At 44.8% G+C, this 17,267-nt stretch overlaps 1 protein-coding gene across 2 annotated transcripts in view; it reads right to left on the reverse strand.

Annotated features, from left to right (window-relative positions):
• GUCY2C (guanylate cyclase 2C) overlaps positions 1 to 17,267 on the reverse strand; it is a 136,540-nt gene that overhangs the window by 115,750 nt on the left and 3,523 nt on the right. For both annotated transcript variants that reach the window (XM_060245314.1, XM_060245313.1), the window contains exons 3-5: positions 10,812 to 11,027; positions 7,367 to 7,488; positions 4,758 to 4,854 (exon numbers count right to left, since the gene is read on the reverse strand). In XM_060245314.1, coding sequence (XP_060101297.1) covers positions 4,758 to 4,854; positions 7,367 to 7,488; positions 10,812 to 11,027 — 435 coding nt within the window. The remainder of the gene's footprint in view (positions 1 to 4,757; positions 4,855 to 7,366; positions 7,489 to 10,811; positions 11,028 to 17,267) is intronic.

Consider the following 17,267-nt stretch of genomic DNA (forward strand, 5'->3'; position numbering starts at 1 on the left):
CAAGTTTTTGGTCTCTGGCACTGCCATGAAGCTGTGTATGTATGATTTCTGTGGTGCAAGCTCTACCCATGGACATGATATGTGATGGATAGTGAGCTTGGGGGGATCCAAGGCAAAAATCATGTGGATCCATGTGGATCCGTGGTCCAAAATCAAGTTCCAATGCAGTTCATGATCCAATGCAGATATCGTGAGGATCCATGAGGATATGTGCTTCAAAGCCATGTTTTCGCTCCATGATGTTGCCACGATGCCCAGGATCCATGATTTCTGGGGTGTAAACTCATGAGGATTCATGGTGCAAAACCAATTTCTTCTTCCATGGTGCTGCCATGAAGCCGTGGATCCATGATTTTTGTGGTGGAAGCTCTGCCCATGGACATGATATGCGATTGGATGGTGAGGTTGGGGGGATCCGAGGCAAAATTCATGAGGATCCGTGGTCCAATATCAAGTTTTTGGTCTCTGGCACTGCCATGAAGCTGTGTATCTATGATTTCTGTGGTGCAAGCTCTACCCATGGACATGATATGTGATGGATAGTGAGCTTGGGGGGATCCAAGGCAAAAATCATGTGGATCCATGTGGATCCGTGGTCCAAAATCAAGTTTTTGTTCCATGGTGCTGCCATGAAGCTGTGGATCCACGATTTCTGGGGCGCAAACTCTGCCCATGGACAGGATATGTTACTGGATGGTGAGCTTGGAGGGATTCAAAGCAAAAATCATGTGGATCCATGAGGATCCGTGGTCCAAAACCAAGTTTTTGATCCTGGGGGCTGCCATGAAGCCGTGGATCCATGATTTCTGTGCTTTAAACTCTGCCCATGGACATGATATGTGGCTGGATGGAGGGCTTGGGGGGATCCAAAGCAAAAATCACGTGGATCCATGAGGATCCATGGTCCAAAAGCAAGTTTTTGATCCCTGGTGCTGCCACGAAGCCGTGGATCCACGATTTCTGTGGTGGAAACTCTACCCACGGACATGATAAGTGACTGGATGGAGGGCTTGGGGGGATCTGAAGCAGAAATCACGTGGATCCATGAGGATCCGTGGTCCAAAAGCAAGTTTTTGATCCCTGGCGCTGCCACGAAGCTGTGGATCCACGATTTCTGTGGTGCAAACTCTGCCCATGGACGTAATAAGTGACTGGATGGAGGGCTTGGGGGGATCCGAAGCAGAAATCATGTGGATCCATGAGGATCCATGGTCCAAAATCAAGTTTTTGGTCCCTGGCACTGCCATGAAGCCGTGGATCCATGATTTCTGTGGTGCAAACTCTTCCCATGGACAGGATATGTGATTGGCTGGTAATCTTGGAGTGGCCCAAAGCAAAAAACATGAGGATCCATGAGGATCCGTGGTTTAGAAACATGTTTTTTCAGTGCTGTGGTGCCACAAATTCGTGGAGGCATGATTTTTCTGGTGCTGCCTATAGTCTAAGAGAGGATCTACAACATGATGGTGGTTTGATTTCATTTCACCATAAAAATCATATGAATTCATGAGGATTCGTGCTTTGCAACTCAGTTTTTGCACTGCTGAGGCGCCACGAATTCGTGGAGGCATGATTTCTGTGGTCCTGCCTATAGTCTAAGACAGGATGTATAGAATTAAAGTGGTTTGATTTCATTTCAATGTAGAAATCATATGAATTCATGAAGATCCATGTAGATCCGACTTTTACCCAGACCCTTCAGGGACACTGCATGATGAACAAATATGTCAGTCACCTTCACATCGGTCGTGCTGAAGAAAGTAGCCTTTGGCCCAGTACTATTAGCTTAGCTATTCAAACCTTAAATTAGGAGGTGCACCCAGGTTAATACTTGGCCCTTAAATAAAACATATATCTAGCCTACCGAGATCGACTGTGGGCTTTTGTGAGCAAGAGGGGGGATGATTAGCATTTCTTCCTGATGGAGGAGGAGCACGAGTGCTGAGCATTTGCAATACTTTAGCCAGCTCTATTTGGGCTAGTCTTTAGGCACTCCATACAAGCTCAGAGGCTATACCACTGTAAAATTCATAGAGCTGAGGCAATGAATATTTTCTGATTTTATAAGTGGCAGAGAAAGATGAGCTTGGGAGTTTCAAAGATTTACATTCAGCCAATTTGAAAGTTGAAATGGTCATTTCCTAACCATTTGCCCTGAATGTTTTGAATTAACAAAACCTTTTTCAACCTCTTTTTCTCAGGTTCTTGATTCTGCCATTTTAAAGGGTTAAAATAAAGATATTACATCAAACTCCCTTCACCCTGCAGAAAAAACTAAAGGCTGGAAACCTTGCTGGGATTCCAGGGGATCTCCAGCTCTTGGCTGGAGAACTGCCCTTGTCTAATGTTATTTCTCTTTTTCTGTATTTACTTGAGGGAAAAGATGCCTCTGTTACCTGTTAACCTTACAAAACAAGGTTTTTCTATTCTAGGAGACATTTAGGTTTTAAAGTTAGATTTCACTTGGGGGGAGGGGAGGCTCACAGACAAAGCCTGCTCATGTGGGAATGCCATTCTCTGAAGTTCCCCAGAATTATGGCTTTCAAGTTCCCCAAATGGGATGAGCTAAGGACAGAACATTTCTGGGGAAAAGGACTGGGGCTTCCTCATGTGGGAGTGCTTGAGCTAGTACTTGCTAAAAGGAATGCCTTATACCATGAGTGTGGAACTCTGCATAGGCTCAGAGACCATTCTTCCTTCATGATTCTTGGGTAGCAGAACTGATAAACGGATTGCCTTCTCAATTTCATTTCAAGCGCACAGACTGCCTAAACCTTTGTCCTTCGGATGGTGCCAGAAGAAAAAAATGCATCTTCACCTGAAAGCCAAATAGCTTTTTTGTGTAGACCTGTCGCCTAGGTGTCAATTTGGCCATCCATTGATATGTTTAACAGCTCTCACAGCAGGAGTTTTCCTCTCCTTTAGCCACCCCCTCGGCCCCTTTGTTACCTGGTAGTCCGATCAGATAACATAGGACGTCACATAGGATCAACCAATGAGGATTGCTGCAGAAAACGCCACCTGCTGGTGGTAATGAAGAAAAGCTACAGAAAGAATAAAATCCACTAAAAATCCGCTGGATCTCTGGTCTTGGAAAGTAAGCAGCAACACCGAGGCTAATGCAGCTTCACTCCTGTTCCAGGATTTCAAGTGTATATGGTAGTGAAAACTCCGGAGCAAGACAGTCGTGAGGCCAGTTTTCAGTGTGGATTGAACCATCTGAAAGGGTAGTATTACTGGGTCTTTTGCCCAGTGTAGAATCGGCCCTGGATAGCCCCAGAATATTTTGATCTCATCAAATTTCAGAAGCTAAGCAGGGAGGCAGGCTATGGACAAACCACCTCAGAAAGCCTCTTGCCTAGAAAATCCTACAGAGTTGTGTTAGGCATGGACCCCTCCTCCCTTGAAGAACTATTATGGTACTTTGGACAAGGTAATGGCAGGCAAACTTCTTTCTCAACATCTTACAGGGTCACTCCTCTAGACTTTCACTGGTTTGCAAATAGAATCAAAATAGGTCCTACAATAGCATGGAATGTGTGTCATCAAATATTGGCCAGAGGCTCGTCTGAGAAAAGTGATCCTAAAGGTGCAAAGGTTTGGTTTTTGGCAGTTCTCTTCCCTCTTTTAGATCTATCAGTGCCAAAGATTAATTTCCAGAAAAAGCAGTACAACTAACCAAGCTTCCCTTTAGTGTGTGCTGGACTGCACCAGCGCACAAATTCTCAGAGTCCAGCGCACGGATTTTTCTCCCAGTGCAGCTGCTTGGAGGAGTTGGTGGCCCCACCCACCCAACGGCCTTGCTCCATCTCCCCTCTGGCCACCTTCCCGCTTGGCTGTGCTGTTTAAAGAGGCATCAGAGAAAAGGGAACCACGTGGTCTGGCTGGAGCCGTCTCCTGAGTCAGGAGAGCGAGGGGTTCCCTTTCTCTCCCTCGTGTATTTTTTTTAAAAAAACATGGCAACGAGGCTCTTAATGGGCTGCTCGCTGCCTTCAGGGATGCAGGGAAGGCCTCAGTCCAAGAAGGGGAGGGAGAGATAGAGCCTCCAGCCCTTTCACCCACGTGGTTCCCTTCCCCCTCCCAAATGCTCCTCTAAATGTAGTACTGGCGCCACGTGCTTTTTAAAGAGACTGGGGGCGGGGGGGGGATGGAACTTTCCTCCCCCCCCCATGTCCCTTTTAAAAGCATGGTGGCAGTTAGGCTCTTCATGGGCTACTCATGGCCAGCACTGCCATGGGGGAGGGGGGAGGCCTCAGTCTGGTGGGAAGGGAGGGAAAGAGACAGGGTGGGGGGGGAGAGACAGGGTTCCAACCAGGCTGCGGGGAGGAGGGGGGAGCTTCACTTTTGTGTGTATCTGTGTTTTGGATGTAGGGGCTGTGCGTGGATTTTTGTTCTTGCTTTGCAAGCAAGATCCTGGCCCTGAAGGCCACAACCATATATGTGAAAGTGTGAAGCAATATCTCAGCAGCCAATAGGCTAGGGGCTGGGGGAGCAAGAGTGAAGCTTCAGTGATCTGCATTGCTGCCTGTCCCTCTCTATTTCTAGATGAAATGAACCAGTTACTAAAGTGCAAATATATACTAATTGGCTTGATTTGCATAATTTATATAGGGTACAAACTTTTGGGTGTCTTGGCACAGGATTTTTTTTGGGTGTTTAAAAATTAAAAAAATATCTTTAGCTCTGGATTAGGAAAAACTTGCAAGGGATATGAATTTCTCTTTTTATTATTTTGATTTGTTTCTGCTTTGTTTTACCTGTGAAGATCTACCAGAATAATAACTATGTCCTCATCCACCTCTCCATTCTCTAAGTTTTTTTCAATGTCCTTTAGGGTACCACACATGATGATCACTGCAATTTAGAAGAGCAGAGACAATATTAAAGCAGAGCCACGCTGGTAAAGGCACTTGTGATAACAGAAAAATCGAATAGAAGATACAGCTCAGGATCACAAGTTGGACCATATGGGCTGCATGTACAGAAAGGATTTTTAAAAATGCATCCCACTATGGCAGCAGAAACAAGTGGGATGAGATGGGGTGAGAACTTGGTCCTCACACATCTGTTCTCATTCAACTTGCTACTGCTTCTCTCATCCCTGTTCTCCCTCTTTGGTCTTCTGCAGATGTGCAAAAGTGCAGTGCAACAGTGATTATACCAGTCCCCCTGCAATTAGTAAGTCCCCTCTTTTCCTCTCAATTTCTCTTAGGCCAGGCATGCTGTAAGAATACAGCATGGTTGATCTGGACCAGAGAATGTGCCCTTTAAAGAGCTAAAAGGGTAGGGGCAGAGTATGCAGCACTGAGCTATTCAATGGCATTTTGAAAGCAGAGCTTGGCTCCATCCCCTCTCTGTACTAGCTGTGGTTGAAGTATTCAAATGTAGACTCCACCCACAGCCACCCTACAGTTCCAGAACATAGAGGGTTTATTTTTGATCTGGTTTAAAAGGGAAATCCCTGGGAAGCTCACAAGTCATGATCCAAATAACCATGACCTTGTATAGACATTCCTTTTAAATAAATGGTTTCCTGACCTCCATGCAGAGAAAAATCCCTGTGGGGATACCCTAAAGCTCCAGACTACAAAGTGCTCTTTTGTGCAAATTTAGCTTATTCCAAAATGTTGCCAATTTTGAAGTTTATTTTCTAATCCTGAGTTGTAGATAGGGTTGCCAGGTCTGTGTTGGAAAATACCTGGAGACTGGTGGTGGACCTGTGAGAGGGCAGAGTTTTGGGAGGGGAGAGGCCTCAGCATGGTACAGTGCCATAGAGTATGCCATTCCAAGCAGCCATTTTCTCCAGGGGAGCTGATCTCTGCCCAGCTGGAGATCAGTTGTAAAAGTGGGAGATCTCCAGGCCCCGCCTGAGAGCTGCAGCCAAATAAATCAAAACCACTCTGTGAAAAATATATTTACAAAATGTGATTCATACAAGAAAAAAAGTGCATTTCAGCAATCTCATCATTGTACATACCACATGTGCATATTTATGCGCACACACACATATATATCAGTCCAAATCATAAATAAATCCAAGTCATGAATCCAAAAAGAGCTCCAACGGACCGTTAGCAGAGTAAAGCCCATTTTGGACGACCAGGTCCTTCCTCCAGGGAGCGTCTTGCAAACCTTGCGGTATATGTGTAGAAAATTTCACAATATTCAAATCTTTCACAAATTTATGCACAAAATTGGAACACTGCTGCCTCCATCTGCTAGCGGTCCATTTGAGCTCTTTTTGGATTCTTGGCTTGGATTTATTTATGATTTGGACTGATATATATATATGTGTGTGTGTGTGTGTGTGTGTGTGTAAATATGCACATGCGGTATGTAAAATGATGAGGTTGCTGAAATGCACATTTTTTCTTGTATGAATCACATTTTGTAAATACATTTTTCACAGAGTGGTTTTGATTTATTTGGTTGCAACTTCATTCCTCTATGTAGCCTATTGTGTATCTTCATCCCGCCTGAGAGCTGACAACCCTGACTGTAGGGCCCATAATCTGGGGTGGACTGGGAAGCAAAATCAGCCCTGGAAAGGACCCCCGCCCTGCTCACCCCAATGGAAGAGAGAAAGCAAATTACAGCTTCCTCACTGCTGTGGTGAACAAGCCAGCTACCCTACCTCATTGCAGGACAGGGGAGCCACCGTGAACAATCCAGTTACATAGGCCTCATCATGTAGGGTGGGGAAGCTGTTGCGTCTGCAGCTCACATGCCCAGCAAGGGGCCAGGTCAGCTGGCTCACTAATCATGGTGCCGCACATGAGGCTGGGTCAAATGGTTCACTTGCCACCACTGCAGGTCACCCACCCCATACAGGGACAGGTGGCTTGGTTATAATGGGGGCAGCTTGCCCACCTTACATGCAGCACTTGCAGCAGCTGAAAAGGCCATGAGCAATGGTAGCTATGAGGACCACCACTTGCATGGAGCCAGGGTTTTCCTTCATCACCTCAATGGCCAATCTGCCCCGGCTTTTCGGTTTAAAAAGAAGGCCAGGATTCTCTGAAAGGACCCCCGCCCTGCTCACCCCAATGGAAGAGAGAAAGAGCAAATTACAGCTTCCTCACTGCTGTGGTGAACAAGCCAGCTACCCTACCTCATTGCAGGACAGGGGAGCCACCGTGAACAATGGTAGCTATGAGGACCACCACTTGCTTGGAGCCAGGGTTTTCCCTCATCACCTCAATGGCCAATCTGCCCCGGCTTTTCGGTTTAAAAAGAAGGCCAGGATTCTCTGAAAATAATCCACCTTTCCCCTCTCTTAAGAATAACATTTACCTCTGAGATCCAGAAACAATGTAATACACAGAAAATGAAACCAATGGTCAAAGAATTTCCCATCTTTCCTTACCATTGCTTTTTCGAGATGGATCCTTCAGTACACTTATTAGCTTTTCTGGGGTCCTTATGATCTCCCTGTCTTTTATTTTTTCAGAGAAGTATGTAACTCCAGCTTCCAGGGCATTCAGATACCTGAAATTAGGATAGGATGTACATGTGCATATCATCTTTTCCATAGCAGCACACAGTTGAAAAGAATATTAGGCTATGGGAGATTGGAATGCTGGCTCAACACTGGCCTCATAACCTCCCTGAAGCAAAGATCCATGCGCCTCCAAACAGGAAAACACTTCTGACAAATTGACACAGATGCTATTAACACACTGAAATGTACAAACTGTCAAACAGGGCATGATGAATAGACATACTTTTTAAAATGTATCTGCTTACTCATATATGAAGTGGGAGGTCTATTTTTACATGAAGTGAAATGAACAAGAGAGAGGAGCTCAACTTTCCCTCCCCCCTCCTTCCTACACTATATTTTAAAACTAAAGCAATACTACAGCAATACCCCCACCATGCCCTTTCAGGATATGAACAGGTTTGATGATCCAGTATCTGAACTAAGATTAGTAATAAGTGTTTGGGAAATGTTTCATTATTATGGTGGTCTGGTCCTAGTCCTTGGCATGGAGGCATGCTAGATGGGGACTGTTTATATGAACAGTCTCCAGTCACACCCCTTTTCTCCTTCCTCCCTTTTCTATGCAGAGCCTAACTATGCATTACATTTTCCTCATGTCCTCCCTATGTCCACTACAAGAACTTTTGATGAAGTGTGCACTGCAAGTCCAATGCTTGGAATTCAATTCCCAAGTGTGCAAGGGTCTGAATTAGGCTGGGACCACAGCACACAATGAGAAGGAATTTAAACCTTCCCTTACACACCATTTTTCTGACACAAATCAACCCTGGGAAGCGGCTATTTGCCATGCTGGGACAATTTATGTTGGCTACATGATAAACACAATTTGGTCAAAAGTCAGCATAATATATCGGGAGAGGACACAAGGAAAAGTCTGAGCCCACTTTTCACTGCTCAAGACACTGGTCCCTTCCCTGACCTATGTCAGTACCACTGCCACTATTTTTCCTTGTTTGTTTGTCTAGTAGGGTTCTGTGCTTCTGTTCAGCTAAACATCTCTTGCTACATTTCTGCATGTCAGGCAGCTTGTAAAGGCACAGGAGCCCTGGAGCCAAAAAAACTCAACCACCATTCTGTTTTCCCTCTTACCTCTGGATAGTTGCAACTTTTAAAATAGAAATCAGGCCTAGTGAAGAGTCCAACACTGGGGATGAACAATGATGGTAAATAAATGGTAAATAAAATATGTTTCCAATTTTAAAAAATCACAGTGTGAACTGTCACAAAGCTTGTCAGAGACAGCATCCAATTGCTGTCATCTGCACAACCCTATTTCCATGCAGCAATCAAAACACAAAATGAACATGTGAGAAACTTCAAATTTTCCCAGATATAAAAGACAACATATCCAATAGGATATGTGATATTTCCCTCTTGAGTCCTGATGAGGGGTGTGTGGATCATACAAAACAAATAAAAATGCATATTTATTGCACTGACAGACATGCATTTTAATACCTAATAGTCTGAATAAACATCCTTAAAATGAGTCTAACAGAATTTCTTCTTAAAGACAGGAAAAGAGAACTGAGGCTGACAGTGTCCTTAAACATATACATTAGCCCTGGACTATAACAAGACATTTCTGTACCCTGACTAAAATGCTACTCTCCACTCTTGCTTTGGTTGCAATTACAATTCTAGAAAACAAAATGTTGGTTCTGTCATCATATGAACTTACAGAGGTTTTCAAAATCTTATTATTTCAAACAACATGAAAGTGGGAAAATAGGCACTCTCAAGCAGTCAGTCAAAAGCACAATTTCTTCTTCAACTTCTGATATGCTGAGGAGAGTTACACTCTTGGCAGCTTCTCCCATTGGTTTTATCTTAGAGTCAAAATAACAAGACCTGACATCCAGCATATACTTTGTGATAAACGGCAGGAACTTGAGAGGGACAACAATCCCAGGGCTTTTTTGAGCAGGAACACACAGGAATGCAGTTCCAGCTGGCTTTGCATCAGGGGGTGTGGCCTAATATGCAAATGAATTCCTGGCCTGTGTGGGACATTAGTAACATCAGGGGTATGGCCTAATATGCAAATGAGTTCCTGCTGAGCTTTTTCTAAAAAAAAAAGCCCTACTGAGGTCATAGGGTGGGGAAGCAGGGCTTAGCACTTAGTTCCAGCAGGGCTTAGCACTTAGTTCCAGCTGGCTTTGCATCAGGGGGTGTGGCCTAATATGCAAATGAATTCCTGGCCTGTGTGGGACATTAGTAACATCAGGGGTATGGCCTAATATGCAAATGAGTTCCTGCTGAGCTTTTTCTAAAAAAAAAAGCCCTACTGAGGTCATAGGGTGGGGAAGCAGGGTTTAGCACTTTCCCACCTTATATGGTTTCCTAACTTCATATGGTTCTTTAACATGGCCACTATTTGCTCCATTGAGGAAAACATATAAGCAACCCATATATTTCTGAAGTGGGCAAATAGCATTTTCAAACAACTACTTGAAGCTGGGAATCCAAATCGTTATTTAGGAACAAAAATGCACAGAACATCCATTCTTGCCTCTTCCAGCTTCTGGTCTGGTTGAACCCCTAACTGTGACCCTGCACCAGAGAAAAATACATGCTAGAGAACAAGCACTTAATAAATTGGGAACTGTTTCTGTAGGAATTCCATTAAAATTAATTATGCTTACAAACAATCTAAGCAAGGCTTAGACTTTTACACAGTTGTTGCTGTCAGTCTTTTATGCAGGGCTTTTGTCCTGGGGAACGTGGTGGAATGGAGTTCTAGAACCTCTTTGTGGAAACAATACTCTCAAAAAATGTTTAAAAGTTCATGAGCAGCACCCATGTGTTTCTCCTTGATCTAGGGCTGGGCAGGGGTTCTCCCACCCTAGAGGTTCCCAACCCACCGGCCCACATTGGGCTGGGAGGGGGAACCTCTCCTGACATCGCTGCCCACTCTAGGCACTTCCAGGAAAACTCTATGGTTTTCCTGGACTCTAGCAATTTGGGAGGGAAAGCTCTATGGTACAACAGGTACCATAGAGTTTTTCCCTCCCAAATTGCTAGAGCATTCAGGAAAACCATAGAGCTTTCCCAGAAATGCCTAAAGCAGCTGGCAAGGAACGTCGCCAGAATGATGTCGCTTCCGGGTGACATCATCACGCCGTGCAAAGAGTCCCCCACCAGAGGCTGCAGGGGGCAACCCTACCTTGATCCCTCTTGAGAGTTCTGGCACCTTTTTTTCCAGGAAACCACCCCCCCTCCCCCTGTTTTTGTGTGAAAAGATCTTCATTCTAAAAATAATGGAAGTTTTATGGAAGAGAGCTGGTATATAAGGAGAATTCCCTACCAGAAGCAGTCTTCAGAGATCTCATTTGTCTTATAGACATAAGCAGATTCCCAAGAGACAGTTTTGAATGGCAGTCTGTTATTTTTCCAGAAATCAACCAAGAAGTAGCTCACTTTTCTGGCCGGTGTCATCATCCGTGTTAAGTTTTCTTTGTAGTCACAAGACAGCCCAAAGCTCCCTGCAGAGATCAGAGGGAGGCTCATTACCGTCTCCACTCTACAAAAAATGAGAGAAAAATTATTCTAGTCTGGGTGCCATATCTATAGATGTTTCATCAAAGTAAAGCTACTGCGTGAATCACATTTGCAATACTCTTTGTGTTTGTTTAGTGCCCATTCCTATACTAGACAATAGGAGGAAGTCCACAAAGCTCCTTCTCAGATGTCTTTTTGTGAAGATGCAAAACTTTTCTTTTCCAGCAGTATTTAAAAATAATTTAAGACATTTGAACTTTTTATTTTATTATTCATTTATTCTGCTCTTCTTTAAAGGAGCTCAGGGTGGCATATTTGGAGGGGATGGTTCTATTTTCCTCCTCACATCAATGCAAAATAGAGTATATGCTGAAAGAGAATGACTGGTCCAAAGTCATTCAGTAGTCTAGATGATTTGATTTGAACCCTGGTCTTTGCAATCTAGCTACAACTTTGTTTTAATGATGTGCTGCTATGTAGAGGCCCCTTATATACTAAGTCAAGAAATCTATGCACCTCTAAGATCCTTTGGTTGCATAGCCAGAGATGTGAGATAAAACATTCACAAAGTCTCTTGACTTTAAGATTCCAGGAATGCAGGATTTGAGCCCCTAAAAAATGTTTGGCCATAAGATGTCAGAAGCAGTGTTCCCTCTAAGCTGAGTTAGCGTGAGCTAGCTCACAGATTTTTAGCCTCTAGCTTACACATAGCTTAGGAAGGGCAACCCCAGAGCACACTAATTTAGCTTAGGAAGGGCAACCCCAGAGCACACTAATTTATTGCAGTAGCTCACAACTTTAATGCCAGTAGCTCTCAAAGTAGAATTTTTGCTCACAAGACTCTGCAGCTTAGAGGGAACATTGGTCAGAAGTGAGGAAATACATCTCTTTTCACATAAATGGTTTCTTGATGAAAGCAATAGAAACATGAAAGAATAGAAACAGTCTACCATTCCCATACACCAGAAAATGTATTGATTGAAGCCGCTTTGAATCTTCAGAGCTCCTCACACCTTTGAGGCCATAAATAACTACTTACATTTACAGGTTAATAAATACAGTTCTTGCTTTTTCTTCTATAAACACAGTTTACAGATTATACAATCATAAATCCAGGAAAGGACATTTGCTCATCTCTAACAACTATTTGCAGATCTGTGTCAAGAAGATTACCCTTATCAAATCAATCAAACACTACCAGAAATGCTTTTCCAGGTGCCCCAACCCATAGGTCACCCGGTTGCACTATCCTATCACAGTCTGGACTCTAGACTTGCACCAGTGGGGTCCCAGATCCAAAGCTGCACCAAACAGAACCTAGCCCTATGTTCACCAATGAACGATTAGACTCCAAAGTTATGATCTAATACTATTGCAGATCCTAATTCTACACCAAAATGAGCTAATAACAGATTTCTTCCTTTAGACATCAGGTAAATTCAGATGCACAATAAAGTCACCTCCAGTGTTCTATTTTTGTAGGTGGTTCTGCCTCAGAATTTTCTTCCAGCAGCACTGGCATGAAATCACTGGGCCCTCCTCATCATGACAGGTGGGGCGCTTTCACACATGCTAACTCATGCTCTTTCAATCCACTCCAGTGACCATTTGGAATTGGATTTTGCCATTTCACACAGTAAAATCCAGTTGCAAAAGTGCATTGAACATGGATTGAAAATGTGTTATTTACACCAATTCCCCACTAGCCTTGGAGCAGTCTCACACTCCTCTTCTCCACAGTGCTTCTGTCTGATTTTGCACAAGTTGCTGTGGGGCTGCAACTTGCTCTGCCTCTTTCCTGCGGCAAGCAGAAAAAGGTTTTCAGAGGATCTTGCTTGTCGCGGGAAAGAGGCAGAGCGAGTTGCAGCCTCGCGGCAGCTTGTGCAAAATCAAACTGAAGTCCCTCAGAGAAGAGGAGTGTGAGACATCTACAAGGCTAGTGGGGAATCGGTCTTAGTGTCTGTTAAAGCACACATGGAGTACGATATTTGTTTCTGCCTTCTTCTGCTTCCCTTCCTGGAATTCACTCTCTACATCTTCCCAGGTCTGTAGCTACAGTGAGGTCCGGGGGGTGGGGGGCAGGCCACTCCATTCAACACCCTCTCCATCTGTATGGCCCATCCATTGGATTGCATCCAATCTGCCCCCTTTGCTCACCGCCACTCACAGCTGCTCTGAACAAGTGCAGCAGTGTTCGAGAGGGAGATAAGCGCCACCATTTCTTTTGTAATCCCCCCCACCACAACTTGGGTACCTTCCAGATACAGTTCATGATCTCGACAGTGAGAACAGCGAAGTCCTGCTCATAGCTCTCAAAGTCAGATGTCATTTTGGGCCCTGCAGCCCACCCACCTAAATTTTTTTCCCCTGCTCCCCCACCTAACATTTTCTGGCTACAGGCCTGCATCTTCCTATCTTCTCCCTTCTCTTAGTTCTCCCATCTTTGTTTACTGACACATGGTTCTCTCCATAGCATCCTCACTCCTTCCCTTTTGCATTCCAAAAGCCCCTCTCTATATGCTAGGTTTTCTTAGGATTAGCCTGGTGAGTGGGATATAATGGAACTAAAAGTAATTCTAATTGGGTATTTAACTTAAAGTAACACAACTGAATATTTGTGCAAAGTGAATTGTTTTTATTGGATTGTCACATGTAAATTGCTGCTGTAGTGTTGCCAATGAACAGTTCAGTCTCACTGTCATGCTGTTGTTCCCTCCCCCCCCCCTCAGTGTATTCTGCATTTTGATTAGATCAATAAAATTACTTTCTGGTAAAGCATCTATCTTTCATCTTTTCCTTATTGGGAGATTTTTAGCCTGGAGCCAGACAACTCAGTTGATACCAGATTAATTGTTATGGAATGACCCTAGTGAAATCCCCTCCACACTCATCTCTGAAGGCAGAAGCACACGGAGCAATGTCTCACATCCACAGATCTCACACAGGCTCAGACCAGACTAGGCAGACCTAAACACCTTGACCCCACATTGCTTAAAACTTTAAAGACAAGAACCATTGCTTTAAACTGTACCCAGAAATTAATTGTTTATCAGTGAGGTTCTTTCACTGGTGAGATTTGTTCTCTTTAATCAGCTATTGCCAGCAATCTTGCATTTTGAAGCAACTGAAGTTTCTGGACAGTCTTTAAAGGCAGCACCATGTACAGGGCACTGCAGCAATCTAATCTGGATGCAGTTAGAGCTTGAATACCAGTGTCCAAATCTTGGCTCTCAAGGGAAATGGCAGCTAGCACACTAGCTTAATCTGGTTAAAAGTGCCACATGCTACCATTGGGATCTGAACTTCCTTCTAGAGATATGGATCATTCTAACAGCACCTCCAAATTGCAAACCAGCTTCTTTAGCAGGAGAACAACTCCATCTAAACAATGCAAATCTTTACATACGCTTTGAAAAGCCTGTATCAGAATGGCCAGGAAAATTATTTATTTATTACTCTTGATTTCTATCTCACCCTTCTCTACACTGCAGGGCTCAGGGTGGGTTACAATATGATAAAATAGTTAAAAATAACTCTACAATAATAACAGTAACAATAACAATTAACCTATGATAGTACACAATAAAATCAATGTTTTACAATTACAATACTATCCAGAAGGGATGTCTGAGGGACAGTATTATAGAACTGGGGTGGTGTTCATTTAACCATAGCTATTCCTGATCATTTATCTGATGGAACATCTCTGTCTTGCAGGTCTTGTGGAATTGTTTCAAGTCCTGCGGGGCCCTGATCTCACTAGACAGTGAGTTCCACTAGGTTGGAGCTAGGGACAAAAAGACCCAGGCCGTGGTCAAGGATAGCTGGATTGCTCTTGGGCTGGGGATCATTTGTTGGTTGTCATTGGCTGAGCTCAGTGCTCTTTGGGGGATGTACCGAGAGAGGCAGTCCTGCAGATACACTGATCCTGGACCGTTTAGGGTGAACAGTGAAGATACATTTCTGCAATGCCAGAAATGCCATAGTGCAATTATCAGATGCTCAAATTTAGGAAGTGTTATAAGGCACTCACAGCATTTGACTTTTCCAACTTTAAAAAGGTAAAGGTAGTCCCCTGTGCAAGCACCAGTCGTTTTCGACTCTGGGGTGATGTTGCTTTCACAACATTTTCACGGCAGACTTTTTACGGGGTGGTTTGCCATTGCCTTCCTCAGTCATCTACACTTTCCTCCCAGCAAGCTGGGTACTCATTTTACCGACCTTGGAAGGATGGAAGGCTGAGTCAACCTTGAGCCAGCTACCTGAACCAGCTTCTGCTGGGATTGAGCTCAGGACGTGAGCAGAGGGCTCCGACTGCAGTATTGCAGCTTTTACCACTCTGCGCCACAGGGTTCGTTTCCAACTTTACAAGGAGGCATATCTTTCAAAGCATTTTTAAATGTATGTTTAAAAAAACTGGAGATGGGAAATGTAAGGCCTTAAGGCGCCCAAGGTTAAGAACTTAGGGGTGCTGCTGGATCCATCCTTAAATATGGAGACCCAGGTGGCAGCCACTGCCAGATCAACCTTCTGTCACCTTCGGCTGATAAGGCAGCTGGTCCCCTACCTCAAGTGCAGCAACTTGTTTGTTTGTTTATTTATTTATTTATTTATTTATTTATTACTTCGCATTTATATCCCACCCTCTCCGCAAGCGGACTCAGGGTGGCTCACAACATTATAAAAACAATCAATCCAATAAAACATATAAAACCATAATTTACATATATCAACTTTAAAACCATTCTATAGTGCTATTTCAGTCCAGTATAGGCGGAGTGACTTCTTGACTATGATCGCCAGCATTCTGTAGGATGTCCGGTGGCAGCCCTTTTTCGATCAAACCACAAAAGCCTGTTTAAACAATTCGGTCTTACAGGCCCTGCGGAACGCAGACAAATCCCGCAGGGCCTTTGGGAGGGATCTTGTTGTACATAGCCTGGCTTCTTTTGGGCCAGGGGCAGACAACAGATTTTTTGTTCCTGATCGCAGTGCTCTCTGGGGGATATATGGGGAAAGGCGGTCCCGTAGATAGGCAGGTCCCTGACCATAGAGGGCTTTAAAGGTTAATACCAACACCTTGAAGCGAACTCGGAACACAACAGGCAACCAGTGCAGCTCTCTCAGCACTGGCTGAATGTGCTCCTGTCGCGGTAGCCCCATTAACAGCCGTGCCGCAGCGTTCTGCACTAGTTGTAGTCTCCGGGTTAGTGTCAAGGGTAGCCCCATGTAGAGAGCATTACAGTGATCTATTCTTGAGGTGACCGTAGCATGGATTACCGTCGCTAAGTCGTTGCGCTCCAGGTAAGGGGCCAGCTGCCGCACTTGCCGAAGGTGAAAGAAGGCAGATCTAACAGTGGCTGCCACCTGAGCCTCCATTGTAAGGGAGGACTCAAGAAGCACGCCTAAGCTCTTGACCTTAGGGACCGGTATCAGTGGTGCCCCATCAAGGGCCGGCGGCTGGATCTCTCTCCCCGGACCGCCCCGACCCAGGTAGAGAACCTCTGTCTTCGTCGGATTCAATTTCAGCCGACTCAGTCTGAGCCAAGAAGCCACGGCTTGTAATGCCAGGTCTAGATTTTCCAGGGTACAGTCAGATTGGCCACCCATCAATACCGTACCTCCTGACAATCTGGGCAAGGGGGCGCATATAGATGTTAAATAGCATCGGGGATAGGACCACTCCCTGCGGCACCCCACAGCTAAGAGAGTGCCTCTGGGATGCTTCCTCCCCTATCACCACCCTTTGTCCCCGATCTTGGAGAAAGGAGGTCAGCCACTGTAAGGCAGATCCCTGAATCCCCACATCAGCAAGGCGGCTAGTCAGTAGCTGATGGTCAACCATGTCAAAAGCGGCTGACAGATCTAATAACAACAGCACCGCAGAGCCGCCCTGATCCAGATGTCGCATAAGGTCATCTATGAGAGCGACCAAAACTGTCTCCGTCCCGTGACCTGGCCGGAAGCCGGACTGGAATGGATCCAGTGCGGAAGTGTCCTCCAGGAATCCCTGCAGCTGAATCGCCACCGCCCGCTCTATGACCTTGCCCAGAAAGGAAAGGTTTGACACCGGCCGATAGTTCGCCAATATGGCCGGGTCTGCTGATGGTTTTTTTAAGAGGGGACGGACCACTGCCTCTTTAAGAGGTGTGGGAAAGATCCCTTTGATCAGGGACCTGTTGATAATGTCCTGTAGTGGTTCACGCAGCCACGTTTGGCTAGCCTTTATAAGCCAAGACGGGCACGGATCTAACCTACAGGT

The sequence above is a fragment of the Heteronotia binoei genome, chromosome 8 (assembly GCF_032191835.1).
Source record: "Heteronotia binoei isolate CCM8104 ecotype False Entrance Well chromosome 8, APGP_CSIRO_Hbin_v1, whole genome shotgun sequence".
Classification (NCBI taxonomy): Eukaryota; Metazoa; Chordata; class Lepidosauria; order Squamata; family Gekkonidae; genus Heteronotia; species Heteronotia binoei.